This window comes from Castor canadensis, chromosome 18 (assembly GCF_047511655.1).
Source record: "Castor canadensis chromosome 18, mCasCan1.hap1v2, whole genome shotgun sequence".
In the NCBI taxonomy this organism is placed as follows: Eukaryota; Metazoa; Chordata; class Mammalia; order Rodentia; family Castoridae; genus Castor; species Castor canadensis.
In genome coordinates, this window is record NC_133403.1 from 42,199,257 (window position 1) to 42,213,227 (window position 13,971).

At 54.4% G+C, this 13,971-nt stretch overlaps 1 protein-coding gene across 3 annotated transcripts in view; it reads right to left on the reverse strand.

Annotated features, from left to right (window-relative positions):
• The window catches only part of Scarb1 (scavenger receptor class B member 1), a 64,202-nt gene that overhangs the window by 13,100 nt on the left and 37,131 nt on the right, over positions 1 to 13,971 (reverse strand). For all 3 annotated transcript variants that reach the window (XM_020185762.2, XM_020185759.2, XM_074061002.1), the window contains exons 5-8: positions 12,732 to 12,827; positions 11,228 to 11,343; positions 8,294 to 8,460; positions 2,858 to 2,976 (exon numbers count right to left, since the gene is read on the reverse strand). In XM_020185762.2, coding sequence (XP_020041351.1) covers positions 2,858 to 2,976; positions 8,294 to 8,460; positions 11,228 to 11,343; positions 12,732 to 12,827 — 498 coding nt within the window. The remainder of the gene's footprint in view (positions 1 to 2,857; positions 2,977 to 8,293; positions 8,461 to 11,227; positions 11,344 to 12,731; positions 12,828 to 13,971) is intronic.

Sequence of the window (13,971 nt, forward strand, 5' to 3'; positions counted from 1 at the left end):
CCCAGGGCTCGTTTGTAAAATGGAGTTACCTGTGCCCAGCGCACTAACGTTCTGTGAGGGCAAAATAAGGTAACCATAGGTGGGGTCACAAAAGCAGTTGTCACGAACACCACACGGGAAGGGAATCGTCTCAGTTACAGCCAAGCATCCCAGGCCCTCCCAACCCGGGCAAAGAGCAGCTGGGCCAAGGCCTTGCTGGGTGCTGGGAGCCAAGGACTGAGGACCAGGACGATGAGCACGAGGTCACCGTGTGTGTAGAGCTCACACCGCGGTGGGCCGCACAGACCTGCTCACCGCGGCTGGGGACATGAGCGGCCAGCACTAGTCTGGGAACGTGGGGTTCAGGTTACCTGGTAAGAGGGGCTTCCTGCATGGTCCTGTGAGGACTGAGTGCACAGCCAGTGCTGGGCCCTGCTGTCTCCCTGGGATGCTGCAGGGACTGAAGTACTCTGTGACCAGGCCCCAAACACCTGGTCCTATCAGCTTCCTGGGTAGACAGCACCTGTCACATGTCACACTCACTGCTGGGAACTTGTCATATCTGTGTGACACCACAGGGACAGGGACACCAGAGCCCTGGCTTCTGACTTCCTTCCACGCACCCTGCCCCTTTGCCCATTAGGCTTCATCCTTTCTGTGGTCAACCTCAGCTAAACTGAATCCTCTGGGAGTGTCACCAAGCCTAGGGGACAGCCCTGGGGACCTAGATGTGACTTGCCACTGGCTTGCTCTCCTCATTCTGGGGTCTCTACTTGGGCCACTCACTTCTCTAGAAAACCTGTCCTATAACCTCTTGGCTCATCCTTCCAGTACTGGCAGGCCCCCTCTTAGTAGGTGACATCCTGCCTGCGTGTCCCATGTACCCTACAGAACAGAGACCTGAACTCAGAGCCCAGTCCAGTCTGCACACCCTCCCTGGCTTTAGGAGCAGAAGGCGGCCACCAGAAGCCAATGGATGGCAAGTGTGTGTGTCCCCGCCAGGACACCCAGATCAACAAAGGGCCACTCCCTCCCTCCTTCTCTCCTGGCCCCCACTTGTCCCCAGCAGACAGCAGGAGACATTGGCCTCTCTCTGGCCTCCCGAGCTCAACTCCATGCACTGAACGAAGAATCAGAAGCACAGAACAGAGTGCGTTCATGCTGGAAGCCATGGGCCTCAGACCTTCAATGACAGAAGGTAGAAAGTGAGAGCTGAGTGTCTGCTCAGTGGCTAAGAAGGTCTGAGGAGGACACAGGAAAATGGAGTGGGCCAGCGTGCACAAAGGAGCTCTGACAGACTTAGGGAAGGTCAGCCATGAGGGAGCTCAGGCAGCTGGCACAGAACCACTGGAGCCCAGCAACCCCTTGCACAGGAAGAGAAGCCAGCAGGCCAGATGTCAGCACCCTGTGCTCCCGGCACATTGGTGACTGTTGCAAAGAAATGACATCAAGCTCAGTGCCCTTTGCTCACTCATTCGAATAAAGAAAGGTCACACACACACACACACACACACACACACACACACACACACAGTGGAATACTATTCAGCCTTGAAGAAGGAAATCTTGTCATTTGTGACAACATGGAGGACCAAGGAGGACATTATGTCAAGTGAAATGAGCCAGGCACAGAAAGACAAATATCACGTGGTCTCACTGCTGTGCAGAATCTAAGAGTGGAACTCAGAAGCCAAGAGCAGAACGCTGGTTACCGAGGACTGGGGGTGTGGAAAAGGGAGGGCTGTCCCTCTATAAAACTTCAGTCCTGTGGGAGGAATAGGTTCAGGAGATGGGCTGGGGACCAGCGGCTCTGGATCACAACAATGTATCACCTTGTGACTCTCAATGTCTCCATGAAGAACAATGTATCCCATTCTTGAAAAAACAGCTGAGAGAGCGCATTAGAGCACTTTGGGGGTTGTTTGGTTTGGTGTTGTCTCTTTTTTCCGGGGGAGGTTGGTTTTCTGAGACAGGACATGGCTATGTAACCTAGGTTGGCCACGAATTCCCAGTCCTCCTGCCTCAGCTTCCCCAGTGCTGGGATTACAGAACCACCACACCTGACTGACTCATGTTCAGTGTTCTCACCACAAATAAATAAATGGGTAATTAGCTTGATGTAGCCATTTCACAGCGTGTGTAATTCATGTCATACACCACTAATGCAACTTTTATTTTTCAATTTAAAATTACTTTTTAAAAAGTCTATAGGAGCCTGGAGGTGTGGCTCCTGTCTAGTGTGCAACAACCTGGCACTGCCAAAAAAAAATTTAAAAATGAGGTTGAGGTTGAGGTGTGGCGTAAGTGGCAGAGCACCTGCCGAGCGAGTGCTGCAAGGTTAGTTCAAACCCGAGTGCTACCAAACAACAAAAAAAAAGGGGTAAAAACAGCCTGGGGAGAACAAAAACACACCCTCAGATTTCTGAGGAAGCCAGTGACCCCGGCTGGGTACTTCTCACAGAAAGGGCTGCGGTGGGTCCTGGGACCCATGTGTTTGTTGCTGTGCCCTGCTCCTAGCAGGAACACCACAGGGGACAAATTCCCAAACTGACTTAGCCTCGCTATCTCGGCATCTTTGCATCTTTATGACACCTTCACACAGCCCGAGGGTGCCTCCCTCAAATGCACAGGAGACACACCGGGCTGATAACCCTAATTAATTTACTGCCATATGGTCCTTTATAGATCCTCATAAAGAGATAATGACATCCTTGAACTATGGAGTCAGGTACAGTGGGGACTTTTGATGGCTGGATGTCTCAGACTCAGTGCCCAAGGAACCAGCCTCCCTCAGTGGGGTCTGGGGCAGCTCTGTGCTGGGCAGAGCAGGGCCAGTGTCCCCTGGGGAACCTGCTCACAGGCAGGGGACAGCACTCACCGGGTGGATGTCCAGGAACAGGGAGTGCTCCTTGCTGTTGGGGCTCAGGCCAAGCACCGCTTCTGCCAGGACTGGGTCAGCGTTGTAGAAGTGAGGGTGGGAGAGAAACAGGGGGGCACCTGGAAGGCAGAGGTCAGAGGTCAGGTGTGGGGACGGGGAGGAAGCAGAGCTGCAGTCTCTGCAGAACTGATGACAGTGACCAGAATGTACTGTGTTTATTCTGTTAGCAGGCCGGGCACTGGGACACCTGACGGACAAGCTGTGGCAGGTGGAGGATGAAGTGATGGGAGTGGGCAGAGGGGACGCTTTGAACACACACTGGGCACAGAAGGCCATGGGGTGGGGGTGCCTCCAGGGGGAAGGGTGACAGAGGCAGGCGCAGGGAGGCGGGAATCACACAGAGCTTATGACGCAGAGAGGACCTGGGGGAATTATGGGAGGTGAAGACAGAAAGGTAAGTCGAGGCCAGCTGTGCACTTGGGTAGGGAAGAGTCTGAACACCAAGCCCCGTGTCCAGCCTGTCTTCTGCAGGTGACCAAGTAACGGTCGGAGAGCTCAGGTGTGCACAACTGGGTTAATCCCCCAATCCATGGAGGGAGCAGACACCTGCCTGGTTCCTTCTGTCCCAGTAGTCCGTCTGTCGGGTGACAAGTGTGTGACACAGATAGACAGACTCTAAGTGAGAAATTCCCATTCGGAAACAGCCCACACTCTCCATCAGCCACACCAGGCTGATGCCAGCTCATCTCAGGACAGGGGACAGTGGTCTGGCGAACAGTGAGGGGACACTGAGCGTCTTCTAAACCCGCAAGAGTGACAGCTCCATAGTGACAGCAGGGTGGTGACCGTGGGGCTTGGGAAGGGAGAGTGGGGTGATGGCTGCTGGGTACGGGGTCTCCCTTGGGAGAGGTGGGAGGACATGAACCATACTCTGTAGAGTGCTTGGTTGTGTGTTGTGTGACTCTCACCCCAACTGGAAAAGGAAAAGTGAACCCACGAGGTCCACTCCTGAAGCCCCGGCCCCTGCCTTGTGCCGGCCAGCGGTGGGCGCCACGGGGGCTGTGCCCACCCTGTGATCTCACATTCTGAATGCTTCCCGCTGTTCTCAGCAAAGCCAAGCACGGGTTTGAAATGCATGCTGGGATTTCCTGATGTCACTTCATTCTCTCAGAATCCATCCCTGCTGTGTTTCTCAAACGTCACTCATTCCAGGTCTGCAGTTCTCACACCCAGAACCTCCATCATCAGCTCCGTTCAGCACGGGAGCTGCACACCTTCGCCACGCCGGTAGACACCTGCCGCAGTCAGGAAGCAAATGTGACAGCCAACGTGTCCCATGAGTTCTAACCCCAACCCCGTGTCCTGCACAAAGCTCCGACCGCAGTACCTGCTTGTCCTCTGTTAGAAAGACAGGCTGGGCCAGGCACCGGTGGCTCACACCTGTAATCCCAGCCACTCAGGAGGCTGAGACTGGAGGGTTGAGGTTCAAAGCCACATGGGGAAACAGTTCCCAAGCCCCCATCTCCAAAATAACCAGAGCAAAACAGACTGGAGGTGTGGCTCAGGTGGTAGAGCGCCTGCTTTGCAAGTGCAAAGGTCTGAGTTCAAATCCCAGTCCTACCAAAAGATAGGCTGGGGAGTGTCAGAAAGGCCCTCGCGCGCCCGCACCAATAGCTGGAGATGATGCCACGGTTGTCAAGAGAATGAGGAAGAACACTGAGTGTGTCCACGTCAAGCAAGGCTGCCTTCCTGGACCCTCTGAAGACATCTCTAGCACCCACAGGGACAAAGTCCATCACAGTTTAGAAACCGCTGTCTCCCATCGTCTGAGCCATGGAAAGGGACAAAAGCAAAACACAAGCCAGGCACCCGTAGCTCACTCCTGTAATCCCAGCTACTCAAGAGCCAGAAATCAGGAGGATCACGATTCAAAGTCAGCCAGGGCAAACAGTTTGCCAGACTCTATCTCAAAAAACCCATCACAAAAAAGTGCTGGTGGAGTGGACAAAGGTTAAGGTCCTGAGTTCAAACCCCAACAGTGGGGTTTGAAAACAAACATGAGACCCCATTTCACAAGGCTGACCTGTGGAACCCCCCAGAAAATGGAGCAGCCTCAGCCAGGCCAGGACGGGGACAATCCCCGTCATGACTGAGAATGTGCCAACTCCATGCTCGCTCCAGACGAGCCCATGTGGCTTTTTAATAATGCACATTCTGTGTCTCACATAACTCACTCACAGAGACCTGCCTGGGCAATATACGTAATTGATTAATGGCTTTACAGCACAGCCAAGCAGACATAATTGCCCAGGATTACCACGGGCTGTGATTAAGGAGCTCTCTGGAGCAGGTCAGAGGCCCTCACAAGGCAGAGAGGCTGAGATGAGGGAGTCCTGAGTCCAAGAAATTACCAAGAAACAATTACCCAGAAAGGGAAACGTGTGGGTAATTTTTATCTTTAGATTAAATGCCACAGACATGCAGCTTTGGGTGCACCAAGCCACGCGTGCAAAACTACAATGCCCAAAAACCACAGGCGCTCCATGACCAATGGAAGGGGAGAGGGAATCGGGGTGTCCTCTCTCAGTGGAGCAATGAAAAGGACACGCGCAACCAACCACCGCATCTCGGATGGAACACGCCAACGTGATAATGCGTAGAAGCAGCCAGAAAATGAGGGAAAAGAAACACACAGTTTGTGATTCCATGACAGGATGACCAAAGGCAGGCAGAGCTGTGGTGCCGTGTGTCAGTACAGTGAGTGGGTTGCTGACTACAGGGGTGTGTTCACTTTGTGAAGTTTCAAACTGCTGGCACTCCTTTATATGTGTGTGTTCCCATTTAAATATACTTAAATGTCACCATATTTAAATCAATGTTGATATATGTAAATAAATTTAAATACATGCAAATACATTTAAGTTCTCTTGCACTTTGGAAACTCTTTTGGCAGCTGTACAGAGGTGGTGAAGCCCTCTATGAGAGATGGCACGAATCGCTCCCCGTTTTCTGGTTGCTACACCCCAACTTAGACACCGCCCCCCGTTCTGTGCCAGTCAACCCATGGAGCTGGGGTCTGAACGTACGGTACAGCCTGGTCAATTAGCATAGCCCAAGCTCCGCTGCAGTGATTGGCCCACACTGGGCACGGAATGGAAGGCAGACCAATCAGAGTGAACCCTGGGACTTTTGCTGGAGCAAGTGGCAGGACCCTTCTGCCGGGAGGTGAGACTGGAGCCTCCACGGCCCCTGAGGGAGCAGTAGAGCCAGCCCAGGGGAAACCCGAGCTGGTACCTGGTGAAAGGCAGCTTCCAGACAATGTCCCTGCCCTGGACGCATGCCAAATGCAGAAGTCTGCCCTGGAATTTCAAGTTACACAAACCCAGAAGTGTCCTTTTAGGCCTGGCACCTGCCACTTGCCACAGACATGGTTGTAACACATCTCCTAGCAGGACATCCAACAGCTCCAACCTACATCCAGAAATTCCTGCGGTCACCAGTGAAGAAAGAATGACGCAGAGGACAATGGGCCAGACAGGGCGGGCATCTCAGGCCCCAGCGCCAAACCCTTCACCCATGGAGTGTCCTGCTCCTGAAACTGGGGGTGTCTACTGCCCAGTCTCTTAGCCATCTCCCACCCTCTCCCTCCTGCTGCACGTGGACCCCCGAACCACCATCTCCAGCCAGAGGACTTGTCTTCACCCAGAGGCCTCCAAAAGGCCAGAGTCAGTCAGAGACAGGACGACTTCTTTCCCACCAGCCACGTAACCTCGGCGTCCCGAGAATGGGACCCACCCGGGCATCTGTCCCTCCAGTCACTGTGTGAAGCCACCATACACTGGGCACAGGCCTAGGGGCTCAGGACTCAGCCCAGGAGACCTGCGAGCCCTGACTACAGCCACAGAGCAGGTGGACAATGACCGAGTGAAATAAACCAGTGACGAGCTGCAGGGGACACAGAAAGGATGAGGTAACAGAGAATAGCTGGGAGCAAACAGAGGACAGGAAATCAGAACAGGCCTCCAGGAGGAGGTGGCACCTAATAGATCAAAGTAGGATGAGGGAAAGCACGAACCAGAGGGATCCAGAGAAGAGGCTCTGTGAGCAGGGACAGCTGACCCTATGTCCTGAGGTGGACTAAATTTGACATAGGCCAGAAACAGGGAAAGTGATGCAGGCCCCAGGGCTGCAGGAAGGAGTTTGGTCATCACTATAAATGACAGCCAGCTGCTAGATGTTAGCAAGCAATGGGGTGACAGTCCGTGTTTGTTGAGAGCTCCCTGGACAGCAGTCCAGGCTCCAGCAGGGCTTTCTACAGCCAACACAGTGGCCACCGGGCACAGGTGACCGGCAAGCACGAAACATGGGGCCAGTACCACACAAAAGGCCCTTTAAATTTGACTTGATGCAAATTGGTTGGCCTGTGGTGACCATGCTGACATCTGGGGACTGAATCTTAGGTCCCAGGGGCCGAGGAGGCAGGGGGAGAGAGGAAAGGCTGAGACTGAAGGTAGAGGGGAGCCCCAGCCCACCAGGGCCTAAAGGCACCCATGATGGGGAAATAAGGGACAGAGCTGACACCCAAGTGTCTGGATTGAGCAGCAGAGGTAGACGCCATGGGGACCGGCACACACTTGAAAACACTGAAGGCGCTGGAGGACACCGAGCTGGCACAGTCATCACGCCCAGCACTGCCAAACAACAGGGCCTTACGAAACAGCTCGTGTGTGGCCAGCTGCTCTCATCCCAGACTGGGGCAAAGGGACCTGGCCCAGCCTCACTCTCCAGCCACAGATCGTGATGTGGGGGGCAGGTTAATGGTCCCAGACAATGTCCTGGGCCACACCCTAGTCCCCAGCACCTATGGCTGTGGCACACCCAAGGACAAAGGGGAAATAAGGCTGCAGGGGGATGGGGCTGTGGTCAGCTGCTTTTAAGACACGGAGAGCCTCCTGCATCACCCAGCCGGGCTGGATGTCATCTCCAGGGTCCTGAAAACTGCAAGGGGGATGGAGAAAAAGACATGAGGACAGAGGTGAGCCCCACAAATTCGACGCTGCTGGCACTGAAGATGGAGGAAGGGGCCCTGGGCCAAGGAGTGCAGGCGCCTCAAGAACAAAGGAGTGAATTCCTCCCCAGCTCTTGAAAGCAATGCAGCCGGCCAGGACCTTGACCTTGGCCCTGGAAGACCATGGCAGACCTCCAAACTACAGAATGTGAGATAACAGATTTGTGCTGCTCTAAGCCAGGGAGTCTGCGGGAATTTATCACAGTAGCATCTAATGCACCAGCGTTTTTCCTCTCGCGTCATCGCTCTGCTGCTCCTTATCTGCGCCTAATGGCACTAGCAAGAGTGCAGAGACCAGAGACTCAGCAGACACGGGTGCCCCGCCCTCCACCCTTGGCCTCTGTCCCGTCCTGGGGAATGACACGTACCGTGCCTGCAGGTGCTGACGTTCTGGATGCCGGACTCCTGACACGGGCAGAAGCCTTCGTTGGGTGGGTAGACGGTCCCATTGGCGAATAAGGTTTTTGGGGCCACGAAGCGATAGATGGGGATGCCTTCAAACACCCCAGCCTCGTGGTAGACCAGCTTCATGGACCTGCAGTGGGGACAGGGGGTAGAAGTGACCCCGGAACCCGTGACCCCCTCCAGGAGCCCATTCACCCTCCACACCCAAGGATCCAAACAATGGCGGGTCAAAAATATCCAGGGAAAAACACTGCATCTGTGGCGAGGGCGGGCTGGCGTTTCCCTGTGCTTGGGCCCTAAACAAGGACCAATCACAGCCACTTTCAAACACAGCATTGACGCCACAGGTGCCATCAGGAACCTGGAAGGGGTTTAGTGTGCCTGGGCGGGTGCCCTAGGGTATGTGGGAAGGCCATGCCAACTTCTGGAGGGGATTTGAGAATCTGAGGATTTTGGTGTCCACGGGGACCTGGGGACCGATCCCCGTGGGTTACCATATGCTTTGCTGGGCCCTCGCCATCCACTCAGACCTCCTCCCTGCCCCAGGGCCTTTGTATCTGCCGGTCCTTTCTGCCTGGAATGTTTCTTCGAGGCTGCACACAGACAGTGTGCCCCCGCCTACCCTGTTCACACCATCTGTGCACACTGCCGTCCTTTCTCAAAAGCACTTTTTTTTTTCTTTTTAAGTTTTTTTGGACAGCACTGAAGTTTGAATTCTGGGCCTCACACTTGCTAAGCAGGCTCTACCCACTTGAGGCACTTCAGCAGCCCTTTTTGTTTTAGGTATTTTTCAGATAGGGTCTCTCTTTTTTTGCCCAGGTTGGCCTGGGGCTACGATTCTCCCGCCCATGCCTCCTGAGGACCTGGGATTACAGGTCTGTGCCACCAAACCCAGCTTTTATTGGTTAAGATGTTCGCCTCCTCCCTTGTAGCTAAAATTACAGGTGTGAGCCACCATGGCCAGTTCAAAAGCACTTCTAAATTAAAAATGGCCTGTGTTTTACTCTCTGTCCATGGTAGCCACTTAAGGACATGTGACCATCCAGCCCTGGAAATGGGCTGAGTCTGATTAAGGATGGGACAGGATAGTCTAGATTTCTAAGACTTGATACCAAAAAAAAAATTCTAATATTTAGGATAGTAATATTTTAGACCAGGTCAAATAAAATGCATCATTTCAGCTCAGCTGCTGGAAAGTGTGACTCACTTTTTATTTTTAAGGACAGCACTGGCTTATACAATCCTATCAGATCAGTGCGAGATTTCTTAATTTTGAGAACTCTGATTATGTAAGAAAACGTCTGTTTTTAGAAGATTCACACTGATGTATCGAAGAACAAAACGACCCACTGTCTCCCACCTGCTGTCACAGGGTTCAGGAAAAAGGATATCTCGAGCAGGGCATGGGGTCACGGCCCAGAAGATGGGGTGAAAGAAACACCTGTCCCCAAACATCCCCTGTGCTGAAGTCTTGATGTCAGGAGGCGGTGGGGCCTTTAGAGGTGGGGCCTGGGGAGGGGTCTTCAGGTCATTGGGGAGGTGGCCTCCAGGGGGGGTTGTGGGACCCCAGTCTCTTCTTCCGTATGTTTTGCTCCCTGGCCCTACAGTGGGTGAGTAGTTTTCAGTTTTGCTCTACAAACACCTCCACCCACAATACTCACCACAGGCCAGGACGGGCCTGGACCTCCAAACTTGACCCAAAACAGACCTTCCCTCTCTGTAAGGTGGTTGTCTCTCTGGCATTTGTCACAGTGATGGGAAGCTAAGGTGGAGGGTAGATGGGGGTCGCCTATACTTTTCCTGCCACTCTTCTCTATGTTTAAAACCCTCTCTTTAGAGCTGAAGATGTAGCTCAAGTTGTAGAGTGTCTGCCCAGCAAGCGTGAGGCCCTGGGTTCAAGCCCCAGAGCCACCGAAGAAAAGAAAAAAATTATAAAATCCTCTTTGGGCTGGGGGTGGAGCTCAGTGGTACAGTGCTTGCCTTGCATGTGGAGGGCCCTGGCTTCCCTCGCCAGCACTGCAGAAAAAATAATAAAATAGAACAAAATTCTGTTTTCTGAAAGGGCCACACACACAGCAAAATACTCTCCCTCCGACAATGGGCACTGCCAGAATCCCCGATGGGATGGAGTCACCAGGGCCCAGGGACTTTAGCCGTCTTGTCCAGCCCGTGTCTGCACCTGGCACAGTGGGGCTCTCTGGGTGTGTTGGGGAGTCAAGGGTCACGCCTGGGGGGAGGGTGGCTAAAGGAGAATGGTGGAGGGGGTGAATTCAACTATGATATATTTGACCTCAGCACAAGAAAGAAAGAAAGAAAGAAGGAAGGAAGGAAAGAGAGAGAGAGAGGGAGAGAGAGAGAGAGAGAGAGAGAGAGAGAGAAAGAAAGAAAGAAAGAAAAGTAAAAATGTAAAAAAACCAGTCATCCTCGTGAGCTCCCAAGTGAAGGACGCTTCTGGAGTGGCCGGGGTGGAAGGGCAGGGCTCTGGGGACCCACGTCTGTCCCAATGCACAGGCAGGCCATGGGGAAGGCGCCAACCTGAGCTGTGGGCCCCAGGCCTCTCGGCTGCTGAGTGGAGCCCCAAGGCCCAGGAAAGCTGTGTGTCCATCACCCCAGTGACCCAGGACAGCCATCCGGGTGCCAGGGGAGCCCAGCCCTTGCTTCCTCTCAGCCCCCCGCAGCCTGGTTCATTTCCTGTTCCACAGCCTCCATCACCACCATCATCACCTGCAGCCTTGGGGGACGGGGCAGAAGCCCCAGGCATCCGAGTCTGTCTCTTTGTGGTGTAGCCAAAGAGAATTCGAGATGGTGTCTGGGGCCAGGGCCACGTGGCTGTCGGGACAGCGTCTGGGAAGCAGACGCCCGCCCGGGACACCAGCAAGCCCTGTCAGCGTGGTTACCGGCAAGCCTCAGGGCTGTAGAATTCCAGCGATGACTGGGGCGTCATGAAGGGGGCCCACATCTGCCCAGAGGTCCCGTTGATCATGTTGCACTGATCCGAGTGCCAGAAGTTGAGCTGCGTGGAGGAAGCACTGGGACGTGAGCTCACAGCACAGCCAGGGCCCCGGACATAGGCAACACACCGGGGTGCTGCACCCTGGACGGCCCTGTTGCAGGTGTCACCTCCCAATTCCCACCCTGGCAATGTGTTGCAGGGAGGGTAGGCCATGTAGACAGACAGAGCCCCGCATGGCTTCCCACCTCTGGCTGGGGACTCGGTTACTTCATCTGCAAAGTGGGCCTGTCACCTACATCTCTCCCCAGTGGCGGTCAACAAACGCTTCCTAAAAACAGGGAGGCTGGAAAAATGGCACCATGCAAACCATTTAAAGCCACCACGGTGGCAGGCGGTAGACCTCAAAACTGAACCGATCAGAATCGCTGCCTCTGGGTTGTGGGACTTGGACACAAAACTGGAGCTCACTCATCATCTCCTGTACAACTAGAACTTTTTGAACCATGCACAACAAGTCAGAGCCGGGCGCCAGTGGCTCACACCTGTAATCCTAGCTACTCAGCAGTTCAGGAAGATCGAGGTTCGAAGCCAGCCCAGGCAAATAGCTCAGGAGACCCTATCTCAAAAAACAACCCATCTCAAAAAAGAGCTGGTGGAGTGGCTCAAGTGGTAAAGCGCCCAAGCAGGAGAAAGAAGAGGAAGAGGAGATGGAGTAAGAGAGAAGAGGAAAGAAGAAGAAGAAGGAAAATCAAGAATATTAATATCATCTGTTAAGAAAGGTCATTGGCCAGGCATGGTAGTACCTGCCTATAATCCAAGCACTGAAGAGAGGCAGGAGGATGACGAGTTCCAGGCCAGCCTAAGCTACATAACGAGACCCTGTCTCAAAACAAAATAAAACGAAAATGTTTTTACGAGGGCTGGGGATGTAGTTTGGTGCTCGCATGGCACGTGCGAGTCCCTGGGTCCCCTCCCAAGCACCACAAAAACAACATCAAAAGGAGAGAAAGGCCACCAAGGTTCAAACAGCAAGGTGCAGAACAATGCGTGTGACCCGTTTCGGTGCGCTCACGGAAGAACAAAAGCCCACTTCTCCCTCCCTGCGTGAGGACAGACGGGAAGACACAGCCCCCGCCCATGACCGCTGTCCTCGTGGGACGGGGCGAGTGGCACAAAGGCGCTGTGTGTGCCTGACCCTATTGTCTGACTTTTAACGAGAATGTCTTCCTGTGTTCCGGCCGAAGCATTTCAACACCACTCCTCGTAAACGCACAGCGACAGGAAGAGCAGACCAGCCCGGGGGACCGGGGCGCACCCCTCCCGCGGGCCCACAGCTAAGGTTCAGAGTGTCCTTCTCCTCCATGACACGTGCCACCCTCCGAGGCCACCCTGCCACCCCGTCTGACCCCCTCCTCGCCGTGCGTCGGGGCTGTCCGCTGTCCCCTCACCTTGGTGAGACCGTTCCAGTTGTCCACGAGGTGAATCCTGCTGAAGTTCTGGACCCCCGTGAACACAGTGAAGGTCCCGGAGTTCGAGTTGTTCATCTGGGGACAATGGCAGGGAGCAGGTCTTTAAGCCCACCTGTCCAGGGACCCCCTCACCAGAGGGACAGGGCCCCACCCCTCACCCTCAGTGCATCCAGAGCTTGGGGGACAAGAAGGAGATGTGGGCATTGTACGAGCGCCACTGCCCGGGTTACAGCAGGCTGGCTTGTCCCCTCACCTCCCCGCCCTGGGAGGGGCATCATCCCCAGGTGAAGGGCAGCTGACCGCCACCCATCTTGACTTAAACTGCAGCGTGGCCGGGGCAGCGGGGCTGACGTCGTTGACATGGCCACATGTCGTTGACAGCACCACACTGCTGTGGTGACTGTGCCTGGGCGTCAGGACGGGGACTCCCTTGCCTGGGTCCCTGAGTGACCATGAGCAGATGGCCACGGCAAAAAGTGAGAGTTTGCTTTTAAGCCACTGCACTCCAGGCTGTGTCACCTGGCCCGTCCTGCATGGCAGGGTCTGCAGAGCCACCTGCATGACAGACACCGTGGTGCCCTCAGGGGCGCCTCCTGGAAGCAGTCGCTCTGCAGAACAAGGGCGCTCAGAGTGGACAGAAGAATGGACACGTCCCTCGGGGTGGATCCCAGGGCCATGGAAGGCGCAGGGCACAGGCCTGGGTGGTGACTGGTGACTGGTGAGCGGTCTTCGGGTCACAGACAACTGAGCAATGGCTCAGAGGCCCCAGGCATCTCACTTTCTGCCCAGGCCAGGCTGGACTGCAGTCCTCCTGTGTGTGCTTCCCATATAGCTGGGATGACAGGCGTGTGCCACTACATCAGTCATTGGTTAAGATGGGGTCTTGTGAACTTTTTGCCCCAGCTGGTTTCAAACCTCAATCCTCCTGGTCTCCACTTCTAGGTAGCTAGGATTACAGGCGTGAGACACGGTGCCCAGCCTCAAATGTGCATCTTCAATGTTATATTATCAAAAGCTCACCCAGTGCTGTTCTTACACGTAGACCCAGGGTACTCCAAACCCAGAATTTATGCCCCAAAGTCTACTCCCCACTTTGTGTTGCTTTCAGATTGGTTTCCAGGAATTTTGTTGTAGACTATTCTCTTTGTTACTCCCTTCTTCTTCATAACAAAACACACCCTAAAAGGCCACCTCTTCCAGCTTCCCCTGCAGCTGGCGT